At 52.4% G+C, this 18005-nt stretch overlaps 7 protein-coding genes across 7 annotated transcripts; 4 read left to right on the top strand and 3 right to left on the bottom strand.

Annotated features, from left to right (window-relative positions):
- Positions 1-946: 946 nt before the first annotated feature.
- Positions 947-2035, top strand: AYO21_08435 (hypothetical protein; the record flags this gene model as incomplete). The annotated part of the gene is made up of 1 exon (XM_022658379.1): positions 947-2035. One exon carries the CDS (start codon positions 947-949, stop codon positions 2033-2035), a length of 1089 nt encoding a protein of 362 aa, XP_022509310.1.
- Positions 2036-2532: 497 nt separating this feature from the next.
- AYO21_08434 (hypothetical protein) lies at positions 2533-4314 on the bottom strand (the record flags this gene model as incomplete). Its single annotated transcript, XM_022658378.1, has 2 exons — positions 2533-2947; positions 3029-4314. The coding sequence occupies 2 exons, from the start codon at positions 4312-4314 to the stop codon at positions 2533-2535; spliced, it is 1701 nt and encodes a 566-aa protein (XP_022509309.1).
- Positions 4315-7775: 3461 nt separating this feature from the next.
- On the top strand, positions 7776-9560 carry AYO21_08433 (amidophosphoribosyltransferase; the record flags this gene model as incomplete). The annotated part of the gene is made up of 1 exon (XM_022658377.1): positions 7776-9560. One exon carries the CDS (start codon positions 7776-7778, stop codon positions 9558-9560), a length of 1785 nt encoding a protein of 594 aa, XP_022509308.1.
- Positions 9561-10065: 505 nt separating this feature from the next.
- Positions 10066-10683, top strand: AYO21_08432 (hypothetical protein; the record flags this gene model as incomplete). Its single annotated transcript, XM_022658376.1, has 1 exon — positions 10066-10683. The coding sequence occupies one exon, from the start codon at positions 10066-10068 to the stop codon at positions 10681-10683; it is 618 nt and encodes a 205-aa protein (XP_022509307.1).
- Positions 10684-11419: 736 nt separating this feature from the next.
- AYO21_08431 (hypothetical protein) lies at positions 11420-13363 on the top strand (the record flags this gene model as incomplete). Its single annotated transcript, XM_022658375.1, has 1 exon — positions 11420-13363. One exon carries the CDS (start codon positions 11420-11422, stop codon positions 13361-13363), a length of 1944 nt encoding a protein of 647 aa, XP_022509306.1.
- A 1124-nt stretch (positions 13364-14487) lies between these two features.
- AYO21_08430 (hypothetical protein) lies at positions 14488-15321 on the bottom strand (the record flags this gene model as incomplete). The annotated part of the gene is made up of 2 exons (XM_022658374.1): positions 14488-14837; positions 14898-15321. 2 exons carry the CDS (start codon positions 15319-15321, stop codon positions 14488-14490), a joined length of 774 nt encoding a protein of 257 aa, XP_022509305.1.
- A 1446-nt stretch (positions 15322-16767) lies between these two features.
- Positions 16768-17922, bottom strand: AYO21_08429 (hypothetical protein; the record flags this gene model as incomplete). Its single annotated transcript, XM_022658373.1, has 2 exons — positions 16768-17624; positions 17775-17922. 2 exons carry the CDS (start codon positions 17920-17922, stop codon positions 16768-16770), a joined length of 1005 nt encoding a protein of 334 aa, XP_022509304.1.
- Positions 17923-18005: the final 83 nt, after the last annotated feature.

Genomic DNA, 18005 nt, shown 5'->3' with positions numbered 1-18005 from the left:
ATTAAGAAAGATGTAGATGAGGTACCAGTTTGGGAGCCGTTCAGAAATGGGCCGAACTCGTACGCAATGCAATATGAACGTGATATTGTTAAACTCCAAGGCAATGAATGCTGCGGAGTGAATATCGTAGGCTGCGCAACTCGGATCTCCGAAGTGAACAAGTGTCAGATCTCCATTGAAACCCGCCGTTCACATCAATGGGTTTATATCCCCCACAACCTCTCCTCGACCTCAAGTGTGAAGAGCAGAGATTCTCCTGACCCGACAGCGAACAGATTCTAGGATGCGATACCCGTGTATGCTGCGGTACTTGTGTGCGGCATTCCTGATCCCCTATAAGTCAAAACCCCTGGCAGTGTACGAATGGGCCTTTCCTCTGTTCAGCGTGTCGTCGGACATCAAGCCGGCCTATCCTCAGCGATTAGAGGGATGTTATGCTTTTGTTCTTCCCCGCTCTTTTTTCTCGCTCGTCGCTCCTCGCGCTCGCGCCCTTTCGCGACCGAGGGAATGCTTCCGAGAGTGGGATGTTGTAGCCAATAGACATCGGACTTTGCCCAAATGCATTAGACCTTCGGAATGAATTGCTTCCACTATGCCATTGGCGTCTTCTAGGGCCACCTTCGATGACAAGGGAGAGCACCGCGTAAGGCTGTAGTAGGGGTCTCTGAGCATCCGAATTGCTCTGCCATCAGCGGGTATATCGGCAACGTTGGACCCTTTTGCATCGAATGCGTCAATCTGCTGGCCATTGAATTACCTTACCTGATTACTTAGTGTAGTTAGTTGTGTTGTGGCACTCGCCAATCGGGGCGCCAAGTCCATCTCACCGCTTCTCTGTTTGTACCGGCAGAATATCTGCGAAATTCGTAAATTGTCCAGTACAAACTGCGGCCTCCAACACTCGCAGACACAATACACTATGTAGTTTGTTTCGACTCTGGCAGAAATGCCTTCGTTAGATTCTGTAACTGCGCTCAACGCTTCGGTGCCTGCATCTGCGATGCCCATCATATCTCCCAATGCGCTTCTCCACGCCCACTTAAAACAATCCCCGCCCAGACGCCCTTCGAACAGGAATCCCCCAGAACCAAGACCGATTCAGCTCAACGTGGGGTCTTTGACGCATTGTAATGGATCCTCACTAGTCAAGATTGGAGCGACGACAATAGTTTGTGGTGTTCGCGCCGAGATACTGCCTACCAGCGAGATTCCCAGTTTTCGAGTCACCAACTCTTCAGGCAGAGATCGAACCGTTCCATTGAGACGCAGGAACGAGGTGGATGACCATGAAGAGGAAGGAGAATACTCGCCGATTCAACTGCACAACTTGGTAGTTCCAAACATCGAGTTAGCCACGGGCTGCTCACCTAGACACCCTGCCAACACAGCACCTTCAGTCGAAGCCCAGTCAATATCTCAGCGAATGTTGTCCTTACTTCATACCTCGCAGCTGGTCAGAACATCGGACCTCGAGATCATCTATACTCCTCCTCCAGAGTCTCAAGACCTAGAGCTAGGAATAGACGCGGGGCCGCAGTTGAAGGCATACTGGACGCTTTACATTGACATGATGTGCATCAGCTATGGCGGATCCATTTTTGATGCCGCTTGGTTGGCACTGGATGCTACCTTGCGAAACTGCCTTCTCCCCAAGGCTTGGTGGGATCCGGACCTCGAAAAGATCCTCTGTTCAGATGTTGTCAAAGAAGCACGGAAACTGCGACTCAGAGGAATGCCAGTGCCCAGCAGTTGGGGGGTGTTTGTGCCAGAAAAAAGATTGTTGACCATGCATAATGACGAAGAAAATCAGTCCTGGATTCTGATGGACCCCGACGCCTTTGAAGAAGAGTCTTGCGCAGAGGTGGGGTGTATCACGGTGGATTGTAGCGACGGTGTCAACGCGGCATCAGTATTGAGAATTGAAAAGAGCGGCGGCTCAGTGGTAGGACCCGAACAGATTGCAGAGGCGGTCGAGCTCGCCAAACGCAGATGGCAGCAGTGGAAAACTGTCCTGGATACCGCATTGACCGTCTGAGAGATTGATCCGAACGGCGCATGTCTACTGAACAGAAAATGATACGCTCATGTCGACAAAGAGCGACCAGGTCTGCATTCACGCATTGACAGTGACCTAACATTTCTCTTCGCAAGGCTTCGAATTTTGTCCTGATTTGGATTCTATTGTGCTCTTCTATGCTCTTGGAGGCATAAACGAACCCGTCTCTTTTGCCAGGAGCCGCGCCGCGTTCTTCCTGCATTGCACGAACCAGCATTGTCTGCCGTGATTGCAGAGCCTCGCGTGTGAGCCAACACCTGCCATACCGATCTATGTGCAAGAAGCATCATGCAGCACGTCGAAGCGCGATCCAACCCTCTCGAGTTCCTCCTTTCCTAGCCTCAAAGCATTCATTCCGACTGCGCCATAATATGCAGACCGACAAAGAACCCCCTCTTCCGAATCTTCTCGAGTTGTAACCTCCACGCCAGAGAAAAGCCCTTGCATCAAGTTCATCTTCGTTCACGCTTCTGACCCTACCGCTCCATGTCTTCTGCATCGTCTGCCGCACCTAACGCCGCCTTTAAGTGTACAAACAACGTTTTCGCGAACAATGGTGGGACCGCATTTCCAATCTGTTTCAACTTTTCGGTAATGGTCCCCTCAAAGGTGAAAGTGGGCTCAAAGGTCTGCAAACTGGCATATTCGCGGATGCTGAATCTTCGAGTGCCGGACGGGTGATAGTGATAAGGCTTCACTGCCGTCATGATAGTTTGGCACAGCTTGTCCCCCGCGTAGGCGTCCTTGGTGCTGCGCATTTCTGGGATTTCATCTTGGTGCTCCGCATCGGCAGGGATGGTGTTGATGGTGCTGTTGATTGTCGGGATCGGGAGAAGGCCTGGACCGGTGCCATGAGTGGGTTGGACAAAAGGAGGAAGCTTCTCGCCTGGCCTATATATATTTGTGGTTAGCGAATGAAGAAACACAAGACAGAGTGAGGGAAGAAAAAGGTGAGGGATGATTCCATCTTACCCTGACGCAATGATGATGGTTCTGTTCCTCGTCTGAGGTACGCCGTACTTGGACAGTTCGACGACTTTCCACTGTACGCTGTACCCCTTTCTGATGAAACCGGAGATGAGTTTGCGGAAGTACTTCCTCTTGTCAATGTCCGTCAGGCTCTTTGCCTCCTCCAGGGTGACGATCCGCGGTTTGCACACCTCTATCAAGGCCGAGACCCTGGAGAAGGAGTCGATGTCCTTTTGGTTCTTCTCACGGTTCGGATTGCGGTTGCAGCCACAGAATGGTTGGCACGGCGGGCTCATATGCAAGTAATCGACGATACTTTCACCCTCTAGTGAGGATGCTTGCCTGATGAACTCGGCAACGTCTTCACGAAGGATTTCCGCCTTGGTCATGCCAAAGTTACGCCGATAAGTCTGGATTGCCGCTTTGTCGAAGTCGATACTGAATTTCAGCTTGAGGCCTGCTTGGAAAGCACCAGACGAGGTACCTCCAGCACCACAGAAGGCATCCCCAAAGGTATATTTCTTGCTTTGAGAGCGGCCCGCCCCTCGCCATCGACGGCGCAGCTCCGGATCTGGGATCGCAAACTCGATCTCACCCGTTTGGGTGACAAGGACGCCGTTATCTGCCTCGTCTTGATGGAGCCGCTCAATCCTGCCCATTTTTGGTGGCCGGGATGGATCCCGCTCATCGGAGGCGACATTACAGTCTGCACTCTTGAATCTGCAGAAGTATATGTCTTGTTCCTGGTCGTCTCCTGTCTGCACTTCAATGTGCTTGCGGTATTGTAGATCCGGGTACTCCTGGTTGGTGAAAATGACGGTACAATTTCCCACAACCTCGTGGACGGGCACTGTCGACATGGAGTCCTCCACCTCCATTTTGTCATTGATCTTGACGAGCTGCACTAGCTCGTTCTTGCGCTCTTGCATGAGCAACTCCCAGTGGTTTTGGAAGAGGAGTCTGTGCCCTCTGATGAAGGGGCCCTCAGCGCTGTTGGGGATGTATTCCACAATCCGAATGAAGGATTGATCCGTTAGCTTGACATCACTCCCGGGTTGCAACCTTAATGGTCTGCTGGCAGCCTGTTGGACCTGATTTATGCGGATGATTTTCCGGGCCTTTGTGACCGGGATCCTTCGACCTCTTGTGATGACGACCTCATCGTCGCTGCCCTCGTCGTCCGAGATAATCACAGCTCGGCCTTTTCTGTTGGCCTTCTCAAAGAGGTGGTCTCTGAAACTGCCCAGTCGAAGTTCTGGCTGCTGCCTCGGCCCTTGGTGCGGCGACATCCTGGCCCAGAGGTTGGGGTTCTGGTTTGCTGGCAAACGACCCGTTTGAAGCATCTTGTCCTGTCTTTTTGCTATTCACTGCTGTCGTTGTTGACGTCTCTTGTTTCAAGCCAGCTGTCACTTGAGCCGCTTAAAGAGAGGAGGGACTGTGACGAGAGATCGAGGCGTGACTGGATGCAGAGGTGAAGTGGTTGGACTGAGAGAGGTTGAAATGTTTTCCGGGGAGTTCTGAGGTGTCTAAGACAGGCACAACCGATATCCGAGTGACTGAACAGCTTGAAGAGCTTGAGGATGTCGATGAGGATGAATAGGCGTGTTCTGAACGAACAGACCAGTTGGCGACTGAGCGATTGAGAGGCTGAACTTCAGAGAGAATGTTAAAGAGGTGACAAGAAGAAGAGAGGACAGTGTTCCTTTTTCGTGCAGGAAGATACAAGACCAGCAAGTGTCCAAATTCGAGGCAGGAAAAGAAGAAAGAAGAAAGGACGGTGAGGACGATTTCTCTTGTGAGCTGAGAGGATTGATCGAATGGTGTCCGAATCTGAGAGACAGAAGGAAGAAAGATGCAAGAAGTGGACAAGAGATGTTTGCTTGAAAAGGGAGTCGTCAGACACCAAGGAGACTGAGTAAGAAGGTAGAAGATTGGAAGGAGACGATTGAGAAGAGAGAGACGCTTGACGTGTGTGAGAGAGAGAGGGTCAGTGAAGCAATTGAACTTGCGCAACATGGGGATTTAACAGTCAAGATAAGACTGTCCAGAGAACCAGGAGACTTAGTATCGCGCCGAGAGGATAGTCCAGTCCAGGGTACTAAAGCGGAGGAGAACCATGGCGCGCCGTGGTGGTCATGTCTTGTCCATGATTATTGAAGAGATCCGAGACAGGGCGCGATCCTTGACAAAGCACAACGGTGTCGTTGAAGCTACCGCGGATGCTGGAGGCTCAAACAAAACCAGCTGAATGGAAATGAGACAATGCCATGTTTGCTGCGTGTTGTGAACAGCCCAGTCTGTCTGCTTTCTCCAGAGTCCACATGCACAGCAGGCAGAGAGTATGAACGGCGGGAACAAACTGATACACGGACACTCTTCAGCATAGATGGTCAAGACTTGGACATGAATCCTTTCTACACGGACGAGGGCATTGAGGGGGGTATCTCTATCTACTCTATAGTCACTACGGTCACGTGCGAGGCTGACCTCCGAAAGGGGGTGTCGGGTTTTGTCCCACCCACCCACCGCCCCCCAGCCCAAAGTACATACCTGATGATTGTAGACCTTGGTTCATTCATCCAAGGATATTGAGAGCCCGTCTGTCTCACCTGTTCTTTGTATAGTATAAAGAGGCATCGTGCCGTCAACGACTTGTGGGGGGACAGTGCATTGTGCAAGAGAAAAAGCTTAGATGTGGGACTTTACAGGGCGTGGTTTGTGTCTCGGGAGGGAACTACAAAGGATTCAAAGATATATACCACTGCGGACCGGTACGTCGTGGTGTGCTTTGTTTAAACCCAGGGATTCAAGTCGCACAGACTGGGGAAGTGGATGCTACCACACTTCTCCATAATCTCCTGGACGAATAGAGTCTGCCGTAATATGTCGTCCAGCACAAAGTCTTAATCGGGAAGGATACGGGGCTCACAGTTCCAAGGACAAACAATACCATATTCATCCATTTCGCGGCCGCGCCCCGCCTCGCAGGCCAGGCTGGGGGTCGATCAAGCAAGCGTCAGAAAAATTGACAAAGGCTCCTTTCTTAACCGGGCCGGAGAGGTGTTCCCGGTTTGTTTGCTTTGCCTACTTATGTCCAGATATGTGTCAAACAAGTTCGGAGCAGGATGGAGATGTGCCGGATTGCTTGCAAGATGGAAAGGTGGACGGACAGCAGATCCGCAAGACCAAGGGCGACAAGGGGACAACACTGACGGGGTAGCAAGGGGATATACACGCTCAGATGCAGTCGAAATCAAAGCGCCATCTTGAATGTCAGAGGCATCCATGGGTTATCATTCCAGGAGCTAGACCTGATCTTGTAACAGCTGGTATGTGGAGGTTCTCTAACTATCCTAGTTAATGTAGCCATAGAATACACACAGCTGAGTCCCCTGAATGCTCTCCGCAAGGCCGAAGAAGTCAATATCTCCCGTGACTTCATATCGCTTTACAGCTCAAGATGTCGTCACTAACACTGCTTGGGTGCGGCTCATTGATCCCAGTGGCCGTCTCGCTAACACCGCCTTGCATCTTCTCTTGTGGACTATCGACACCTCATGTCCGTACGAGTTCTTTCTCTGGAATTTCGACGGCCTGTTTTCTGGGGGAGGGTTTACTGCTCGGAATAAAGATTGGCCGCATGTAACATTCTATAGATTATTTCTGTGCTCATGGACGTTGGCATCAAAGGTGGTTTGTCCCTTTTCTTCTTCGCTAATGACCCTCATACCCACCCAGACCACAGTACTCACTGCAATGTACTAATTGCTGCGTGATATTTGTAGTTGAAAGGGTCAGGGATAGCGACATTTCAGATCCGGACACAATCGTCGCTGTGCATTATCCGATAGAAGTTGAAGTATGGGGATCTCTATACTCATCAGGATGCGTGACGGTCTCTCCAGCCACATTCTTACTTGGTTTCCTGATTCAGATCATGATTGTCAAACTTCTCTTACAATGTGACCATGGTAGCGATGCCAGACACAACATTTCAGGCAATTTCCCTTCTTGCTACTTCATGGGCAAAGGAGGTGTAGGGGTTCCGAGACGTAGAGAGGTAAGCAGTTGGCACGCGGCTAAGGTTGGCTGTCCGGTCGGTGATGATTAAGGTGGGGTGGCTCAGGATGAAAAGATTGAAAAGTGAGTTTGCGTGTTCCGATAACCGAATCTCAGCAGCGCGCTCGGAGCCGACTGCCAGGCACGTGAGCGCCAAATGCATGCGCCCCTCGCTAACCAAATGTTGCCGCGGACCTGCAGAGGAAAAAAAATTAATAGCCGCTGCTCGAACCAGGCCTTTTTGCTTCTCAGAGGAAACTCAGCATGTCGACCCTTCGCCCGGTTCGACTGGGCAGTCTACCATCCAACTTGACATATCCTGTGCGAGGTGAATCTCTTTCACCCTCAGATCCGCTATTGCTCGGTCCGAAGCGATAGAACTTCCACTACTTCGAATACTAGTCCTCGATTCTTCCCGACCGGAAAATCCTGACTCTTGTGCCATCTCCCCTCAACGACCCTGTGACCATGTTAATATAGGTATGTCCGGACCCCTCCACTTTTCCCACCACTGCAGGATGATCCCAAATTGTGTATTTTTTTTAGATGTTAGACTTCATAACCAGTCTTGCTGAAAACCTTCGGGTCTGATGGTTGCGGACTTTGGCGCTTGATATTGCAAGCAGTTTGCGCGGAGACCAGTTTGGGCTGACTTTTTCTCAGAGTTGTTCGTACAGACCGTCTGGCCAAAATGTGCGGCATTCTCGCTTTAATACTCGCCAATACTTCCTCTACTGCCGCTGCCATCGACCTACATGAAGCCCTCTACCTCCTCCAGCACCGGGGCCAGGATGCCTGTGGAATCGCAACGTGTGCGACCGGCGGAAGAATATACCAATGCAAGGGCAATGGCATGGCAGCAAAAGTTTTCCACGATGGCTCGAGAATAGTGGATCTTCCTGGATTCATGGGCTTGGGCCATCTGAGATACCCAACGGCAGGAAGCAGTGCCAACGCTGAGGCTCAACCGTTTTATGTGAACAGTCCGTACGGCATCTGTCTGGCGCACAATGGCAATCTGATCAATGCTCCTGAGTTGAAACAGCACCTGGATTTGGCGGCTCACAGACACATCAACACTGATAGCGACAGCGAGCTGATGCTCAATGTCTTTGCCGATGAGCTCAACGTGACTGGAAAAGCGCGTGTCAACGAGGATGACGTGTTCGCAGCGCTTGGGAGAATGTATGAGCGATGTAAGGGTGGATGGGCGTGCACAGCAATGATCGCAGGATATGGGCTCATTGGCTTCCGAGATGCCTTTGGCATCCGACCTCTTGTCCTGGGATCCCGGCAATCCGCCGATGGCCCTGGCAAAGATTACATGATGGCCTCAGAATCCGTCGCTCTGGCCCAACTGGGATTTGATGTTATACGAGACATTCGGCCTGGAGAGGCTGTTATCATCCAAAAAGGCCACGAGCCGCATTTCCGACAAGTCCAGCAACGGAAAGAATACGCGCCGGATATCTTTGAGTATGTCTACTTTGCGCGTCCCGATTCAGTCATGGACGGGATCAGTGTCCATCGGAGCCGACAACATATGGGCCTGCGACTTGCAGCACACATCAAAAAGGTGCTCAGCCCTCAAGAGCTGGAAGATATCGATGTGGTCATTCCTATTCCCGAGACGTCGGTCACTTCAGCATCGGTCGTGGCTAAAGCCCTGGACAAGGAATACTGCCAAGGTTTTGTCAAGAATCGCTACGTTTTCCGAACCTTTATCATGCCGGAACAGAAGGCCCGACAAAAGGGAGTGAGGCGGAAACTGAATGCCATGGCCATGGAATTCAAGGATCGCAATGTTCTTTTGGTGGATGACAGCATTGTACGAGGCACTACCAGTCGGGAGATCGTGACGATGGCTCGAGAAGCGGGCGCAAAGAAGGTCCATTTCGCGAGCTGCGCACCTCCGATCACTCACGCACACATCTACGGGATCGACCTGGCCTCGCCGTATGAATTAGTTGCGCACAACTATCACGGCCCTGAGGCAATTGCAAAACACATTGGTGCTGACAGTGTGGTCTATCAGACTTTGGAAGATTTGAAAGCAGCGTGTGTTGACGCAGCTCGAGAAGCCAAAGCGCAAGACGCCCCGAACAATTTCGAAGTCGGCGTATTCTGTGGTAAATATATCACACCTGTCGACGACGATTACTTTGAGCACTTGGAGCGAATTAGAGGGCAGACCAGAAAACTGAAAGTCATTGACGAGGCTCGACGGGCGGTTGCCCAAGGCGTGGCGGGCGAACACCAAATCCAGCTGGCCACGAATGGAGCAGTGGTCACGGAGAATGGCAAGGTGGTGCCTGCAGTCAACGGCAACTCACCCCGACAGTCCATCCAGACTGATGTTCCTGGCTCACATCGCGGTTCTGCCGTGTCGTTGGTTTACGAGGACGAGAGCCCGAGTGTGCGGGACCGCATGGACATTTCTTTACACAATCTGGGAGATTTCCCCAGAAATGAGTGATTTTGACCGAATCGACGCATGAGAAGGTGGCAATAGTTTGCATTTATCGGCATGGAATTGGAAGAGCATAGAGGGTGGCAGTCTATTCAGGTTCGGCCGTGGGATTCCAATCCCTCGCAATGGTCTAGAGGGCATCTTGAGAACGCAGTCTCTTTATTTGGCGCCTTCCATTTCTTTTAGGAGAGACAGCAGGTGCTACTGCCGGTGTGCAGGCACGAGATGCTCTTTCCTCGTGATCCAGGGCCATATTGCCAATGACCAGTTTTCTCTCGACATCCTCTTCACATCCTCTTCACATCCTCTTCACATCCTCTTCACATCCTCTTCACATCCTCTTCACATCCTCTTCACATCCTCTTCACATGGTTGCTTTTCCTACATCTTCACTTCTGCTTCAGTTGCATTGCACCTCGAAACGGTTGCTCTCTCACTTTGGTGTTTTTGGGAGCCATTGATCTGTTCCAATCTGGGTGAGGCTATTCCCGTCCATACCAACGTTGCCGTCATGTCTCTTTTCTTCCTTTGGTTCAGCGCCCTCGTCGGCAGCGTCTGTGCTCAGCTATACACACCCACCGGCAGCAACGGAAATGGCGACATCACCCAGCCAGGCGCGTGCCCTCGTTACTTACCACCCTTTCCTGGGTTCGAATTCCCTCATCTGATGATCCCGATCTCATCCACCAACCCTAATACCGCCTATCCCAACACAAATACTCCCTACGTCACGGCTGCGGACATTGAGATGATCTTCAACTTCGACATTCCCACGTCTCGCAAGGGTCAGACTTGCACCATGGAATTCCTCCTGCCGAACAAGACTGAATTGAGTACGTCTTCATTTGAAGTCACTGGTCTCATTGGGTCCTACGTTTTCTCTCTGTCGGTTCTAGGGGGAGGCGCAGTCGAAGGCAACACCACCTACAACAACCAACCCCTTCAAGCCAATCCACATGGACTTCCAAAAACAATGCACATGGAGCCGGGGCACGCATATGCCATTGCCAGCACCATTTGCGTGCCAGGCAAGATTGGTATCACAATGAGCAGCCCTGACAGCAGTTTGACGTGGTTTCAGGACTGGAATCAATGCGCAATTGGATTGTACATTACGTATTCTCCATGAGCATGTACTCAGATTGAGAGGTTCGCAGGCCCAGCTTTGCGGCTTATTTGTATGGGATATGGGGCGAAATTATTGGGATGGGACATTAGTTAAAGTTTTGGCGGGTATCTTAAGCGAAGACCAGCCATCTTCTTTGCTGGGTTGCATGAACTGTGGATGACGAGAGAGCTGAGGTTGCTGGGAGTGACGGAGGAGGCTGGGAACTGCAAGCGCTGAATTAAGCATGACTTACGAAGTATGGAGCACCCTAGCTGCCCTAAATCGGTGCCTATGACGAGCCTTATTAGAGCCCAGCTAGGTGGTTAATTGTCCCTCTAGCGCCTATCAGGAGGGGAAGAGCCCCAAGCAGGGCAGCCCACCACCACCAGGGTTGCCCAGTGTGGAACAAACTCTCATCCATGGCCCTCATCCCATACACCCTTGTTTCGGTAGCAATGAAGCCCACCATAACATTGACCTACCGTTTCCTGCCTCCCTCAAACCACCTTGCTCTCCTGCTATACGTATTGCGCCGCCATCTGAGCCAGTCCCCAACTTCCTTCCCACCATCTTCCCCTCGAGTCGATGGAAGTCTCGTTACAAGACCGAACCTCTGGACGCAGGCGACCTTGCCCAACAAGCACCTGACACCAGGGTAAACAACAAGCATCGACAGCAACGCTCGAACACCATGTCATCTTGACCCTTTTCCAGATTCCTGGTCGCAAAGTGATCGCTCTTCTTCGACACAATAGCCATGTCGCGACCGCCGGCTGCTCGCTCCTCGGTCGCATCTGGTCTTGCTCCTCCACCACCTCCAGGCTATCCCGCCAGTGCGCATGGTTCAACATATTTCGCTCCTCCTCCCGTGTCTGTTGCGCCCACAAATTTAAGTCGACCACAATCACGCCATGAGCCTCCTCCTCTCGCTTCGACAATGGGCCCTATGCCTGGCACTCTCGAGCGACCCATCCACGGCCCCAAAAAGCGCCTGATCGTAACCTGTGACGGAACTTGGCTCGATGCCGACAACGGCCTGGTAAACGGGCAAAAGCAACCCCCATCCAACGTCTCGCGTATAGGCTGGGCCATCAAGGACACGTCGCGCGATGGGATACCTCAGATCGTGAATTATCAGGCTGGCGTGGGAACCATGGGTGGCCCCACCGCGCGCGTTGTCGGCGGCGCAACAGGGTTGGGGTTGAAGGAAAACATGCGCATGTCGTATACATATCTGGCTGTCAATTGGCGTGCCGGCGACGAGATATTCCTCATGGGGTTTTCTCGTGGCGCGTTCACGGCGCGTTCTTTGGGCGGCATGGTCGGCGCATTGGGTCTACTCACGCGAAGCGGGTTACCCTATTTCAACGAGATTTTTGAGGATTGGGAACACCGTGCCGACGACCGTTACGTCTCGCAGTTTCCTGACATTCCATTCCCAGAAAAAGGGCGGTTTGATGATCGTTATGTGCAGGAATTGGGTCGGCGCGGATTAACAACGTTGAACGTCCCGATCAAGGCGATTTGCTGCTGGGACACGGTCGGTGCTCTCGGTATCCCTCGCGTGCCTTGGCTCGAGAGTCTGAGACTGCAAGCGCGTGGTATGCATGCCTACGAATTCTACGACACGACACTGCACCCTTGTATTGAGAATGCGTTCCAGGCTTTGGCGCTGGACGAACGAAGGGCTCCGTTCACTCCGGCGCTGTGGGAGAAGCGGGACAATCACAGGACGAATCTGGTCCAGTGCTGGTTTCCGGGAGTGCACAGCAACGTCGGCGGTGGATACAACGACCAACAGCTGGCAGACATCACCTTGGCGTGGATGATATCGAAACTCGAGCCGTTCCTGGACTTCCGACCAAACTATCTGATAGGACTGTGGGAGGAGAATCGCGCTTTTTACAAACAGACGAGACAGAAGACGAGATGGTGGAGTTTTGGCGAGATACTCGAAACTGTCAAGGGACTCTACGCCTTGACAGGATCGAAGACGAGGACGCCGGGGAATTACTTCCGCTCCGACCCTGCAACAGGACGGACTACCAACAAGAGGTTACGAGGAACCAACGAGTTCATCCACGCCTCTGTGCGCGCGAGGCTAGGGCTACAGGGGCCTGGAGTTGAAGATCGTGGTAACTACGATCCACCCGCTCTAAGAGATTGGACGTTCGACGTAGAATACGTAGGGCAAGGCCCCGGCGCAAACAAAGATGGAATGATTGTCATGTGGAATAACCATGGGCAGTCATCGCGGCGGAGGGGAGAGAAAGGGGGACAAGAAAGGATACCGGAAGAGAAGCTATCAGAGACGGAACTGGTACTCCTTCAGCAAAGTCCTCGGGTCTACGACTATATCATGCAGTTACGGCCGAGTGGTGGACCGGGCGGGAAGAGGAGGTCTCGAAGACACGGACAGAACGGTGTGCCGAACGGACCAGGTCCGCCCCCGCCAGGCATGAGCCCGTATGGAGCTGGTGGGATGGGCCAGCCACCGCCGGGATCTTTTGTCGGAGGGCCTCCACCGCCCAGTGCCCTGCACGGGAGACGCAGCGGAAGGTCCCTGAACGCCGACGCACTGCCGGATAGTGACGACAGTAGAGAGCGCGACAGGGAGAGACGGCACCGGAGACGACGCGAGAGCGGAGATCCCGATCGCCATAGACGGCGGCGCAGTCGCAGGTACGACGATGACGAGTAGCGCCGAATTGAGGATTTTCTTCTTCTTCTTTTTCTTGATTCGATGGTTGCTGTTTTTTTCTTTCCTTCCGTTTTGTGTATATTTTCCCTTTTGGCCCATTTTGCGGGTTTTCTACTTTGATTTGATTTTGTTCTCGATGCGGCGAAAGGGTAAGGTGCACGGACAGATTGAGCGAGATTGAGCGCAATAATGAGATACACAACAACACCGTCGTGGAGGGGAGGGAGAGGAGAAGGGGATACTGGATATACTGGATACTGGATACGTGGATCTCAAAAACGCGCTCAGGTGGTGGTGACGGTATTGGTTTTTTAATGACGACAATGACGATGATAATGATCATGACAATCATGGCGATCATGAAGAAGGATATAGAGGAAGTCTTGACAGGAAGAGGAAGAGGAAGAGGAAGGGAGGGTGGGAGGAAACAAAATAATCCAGGCAGATATCGAGGCACAGTACCTACATATGTACCTCGTATCTTCCATACATACTTACGTACCTAGTACGTAGGTATACACATACGTACCTCGTGCACATCACCTCATATACCTAGGTACCTGTCCATCTATCCATCTGTGTGTATGTACGTGTGGTTGTTTGTCTTGGTACATAGATAGATTCTCTGAGATTCATCCATCTAATCATTCAGAAACGAAACCAATGTGAAAATCTCCCTGTTTCAATGCACATACTCACTCCTATGTAGGTGAAGCCATCTATCTACTGTACATACAGACATGGCTGGCTACCTACCTGGGTATGAGCCGTGCGTGGATGCTTGCTCTGCTTTGCTATGCGACAGAATCCTTGTCAACACCCCCCAAGTGCATTTGTTCCGTCATCCACTAGATACACACTCACTCACGGACCGGTTATGCACAGCCATTGCTGAGCACAAAGGCCGAAATTATCGCTGTTCATCTGATGCCTTCGTACTGCAGCCCTCATCGTGTGGCCAACAAACCCACCAGCCAATATCACTCATAACATTTGCAATCCATTTCATTAGACGCCCATAACACCATGTCACAGCACCAGGAGTCGTCCGTAGTCGAGTCCATTCGAAACCATCCACCTCCCCAATGCAGGATGCAAGGTATGGGAAGAAAAAGAGAAAGTGATCATGAACCGAGGTTGGCAGCGACATCCTCATCTTCGAACCCGGTCAGCCCACCGTCATCATAGTCGTCGAACGGCAAGCCGGCGTCACGACATCTGGACTGCCACTTGCTGGTCTCAGCCCATGCACTTCTCGCAGACTCCTTCATCCGATCAAGCCGATTGGTAAGTTCTTTGATGGCGATGTCGAAGGTGGCACGCTCATTGTCCCATTTGTTCTTCTCATTGAGGAGTTCCTGGATGTACTCGTATGTGCGTTGGAGGATGGCTCCCTTGTTCTTCTCGCTGCCAGGCACGATCTTGGCAATGTTTTCGATACCTTCATTGATAACCTCACGGCGACGACGTTCAACTGAAAAGCACCGACGTTAGTCATCTAGTTTGGGCAACGCAGGTTTCGAGCGCATCATACCTTCCTTGTGGTTGTCCTTGCGCAACTGGTGCCACTCTGCACTTCCCACCGCTGGCTTGGGTGGATTGTTGTTGTTGTTCGTGCCCCCACGAGCCTCAACAAGAGCTTGAGCAGAACTAATCCCATGAACGGGAGGGCTGCCGTCATCAAAGGTAAATGGGAGGCCCGCGCTGCTATCATTTGGGTTGGGTTCGGGATAAGCAGATGAGTTCATGCCGGGGGCTGCAAGAGCAGCTTGGGCAGTTCGAGCGTTATCGTCCGCGAGCATTCCCTCACTCTGCAAAAGCAGGCCAAAGGTGGCAGCATCATGCTCGCCGTTTGTGATAGGCACCTTGGCGTCACGTCCGACGTCCTGGTCAGCCAATCCACGTTTACGCTTGTTGGTGGTATTGCCAGTGGCGGAGATTGCAGGTTGATTGGCCATGACAGAGAGGTTGATTGCAGAATATGCGTGCAGAGGACCAAAAGCCGGTGTTTATAAATATTGAAATCCAGGCACAGGCCCGAATCACCTCGTCTGGCTGGCAATGCAAGTGCAGCAAGGCGAAGTTCAGGTAGGCGGCGAGGTGGGCGAGCGAGAGGGGACCCGGTCAACTATGATCGCAAGGTTAGCCATGGTCAACCAACTCTCCGTGTGCCTGCAAGGGTGAAAAAGAGGGTCAAGACAAGGCGGGAAGAGGGAGTGAATAAAAGAGAGGGTGTATTGCGACGACTTGTCACATGAGCATTGCATGAGGACGCAGTCAGTTGGGAGCGCGCGTTTGGGTCAGTTGTCTCAGTCGCATCAAGCTTCGAGTTGCTCTCAGTGTCGGCGGCACCGAGCAAACAGGACTGAATGCGCGCGCCGACTTCATCTTGACGCGTTTGGACTTGGACCATCAGAAGAGTGAGATGAAGCGCGCTGCGGGTGTGGACTTCTTTGTAGCCTGGTCCAGAACGACATCATGATGAAGCTGCGCCAACCCGCAGATAGGGAAGCGGGACTGGGTGTTGAAGGAGATCAGGTGCCATCAGGTGACTTGAAGTTGAACTCACCAGTGCAGTGCAGAAATCACAGTCGCAAGACAGTGAACCAGGTTATTTTTGGACGCGAATTTGATTTTCACAAAGAGACGACACGGGCGCTGGGGCGCGATGGGTTGCGAAGAGTTGAAGAGGTGTGGTTGAGGCAGTAGGTCTGGAATCACAGCATTTCAGGTTCAGATACTCGAGTCTCTATGAGGGAAACAACGACAAGCGACGAAGCGGCGGGCGTCACGGGGGGAGAAGATGCAGTTCATGTGACTCGCTTCCCACTAAGTGGCTAGAAATGCGCTTGTCCCAAAATCGCTTAGAGCAATCAAAAGGTCCACCGGTGGCTTGGCGCTTGGCTCCCGGAAAAGCAAATGGCAGGCAAATGGCATGTGACAGATGCCAAACCTGCATAACTTCATCATCACTGAGAACAATCACGACAATGCTTGTTCTTCCTCTTCCCGTCTGACTGTATCTCGTGATCGGCTGTCTGACCCTCCATCATCCGTTTACTTGCAGAAAGTGCGGTGGTCATAGAACATGAGTCGTGCCGGTCCTCCCAAATCTCTCAACACCGTGTCTTTCGCCTGCCCCCAGCCGGACAATCCGTCCATGCTGGTCAGAGATCTCGAGCTGAGCCTTTTGGACTTTCGATATCTTTGGCCTTGTACTGTACCTGCACTTATACCTGCACGGCACTGGTAAGGCATCGAATACCTCATCTTCGTGTCTTATTTCGGACCCTTCCGGATGTATCCGCGAAGGAAACCACTGAATACCAGGAACACATCTCCCATACAATCGTCAACATTAGAGGTCGTTATTTGTCCAGTCGTGTCGGGAGTCGTTCTGACTTTCATCCCTTTTGTACTTCGGTATCATCACCAACACCGTCTTCTGGTGGTTCGGTGACTTGTTTGAGAGAGACAGAGAAGGCTGGGGCGCTGTCCGTGTCCACCATAAGTATGCCTTCCTGAGCACGGCCGAGAATGTCCCAAATCCTGACTTGCCCATCCTTGGACATGCCCATCACACAGCTGCTGCCCGCATACCGGACCTCTCCAATGCGCGGACTGGTGCCTTCTTCGCCAGCCCTGTTCGCGCAGACAACAAAGGCTTCGGACTGTGCACCTTGTGGCCCAAATAGGGGAGTGAGCCTGTCGATCCAGTAGTTGATGGTGTCCTGGTCTGGAACCATCACCTGACTCGACAACTCCTCGTCATTCAGCCTTGTTATCCAAGCCATGCTTATGACAACCACCTTTGCACGAGCCTCGCGCGCGTGATTGCCAAATTCATACGCCGTCCACGGAGCTTCGAATCGATACGGGTTAATGTCCATGCAGATTCCAGCCGCCGCCTTGACCTGCTGACCCTTACCGCCGACGGGCAAAACACCCGCCCAGAAGCCCTGGCCCTCTTGGGCCCATGTCTCGTCCGTGTAGTAGAGGAAGGATTTGCGGTAGTGGGCAACAACGTCCCCTGTAGAGCTGACAAAAACTAGCGAGTTGTAGGCGATCTTGCCTGTTTCTTCAGCGGTGATGCGCCGGTCATAGATGGTGTTGTAGTTGCCTTCCTCGGCGGCCTCCGGATATCCCACTGCCACTGTACACTTCAGCCGTTTGGCAGTGCGGGCCGCCCATCGGGTCGAAGGTCCTGCCGCCGTTGGCTCGAGAAATGGTGCTATGGCATCCAAAGATGGGTGATTGTACCCTGCAACCACAAATTAGCCCCCAACGGCGCAGGCTGTGCAGAACCACAACGCCGTTCCCTTTCCCCTTCCGCGCAGACTAATGACCCTCTCCTGCCAGCCTCATTCTTTGGAACAGGCGCATTTGCGAGTAGTGCTCGTGAGTGACTCACCGGTGAACGCAAGTTCGGGAAGAACCAGTAAATCAATGTCCTTCAAAAGACCCTCCCTCTCCTCTCTCATCAGGAGGCTCTCCGCACGGCTGAAATTGGCAGCGACCTCCCCAAGCCGGGGAGAGAATTGGAGAGTTGCGATTTTCATGGTAGGAATGGCCACGACGACATCTCGATCAAAGTGTTCGAGGAATGAGGGGCCGCCAGGACGGAGGAGATGTTCTGGCCCCG

The sequence above is a fragment of the Fonsecaea monophora genome, assembly GCF_001642475.1.
Source record: "Fonsecaea monophora strain CBS 269.37 chromosome Unknown Scaff73, whole genome shotgun sequence".
NCBI classification, from domain to species: Eukaryota; Fungi; Ascomycota; class Eurotiomycetes; order Chaetothyriales; family Herpotrichiellaceae; genus Fonsecaea; species Fonsecaea monophora.
This window is presented reverse-complemented; position numbering and strand designations above follow the sequence as displayed.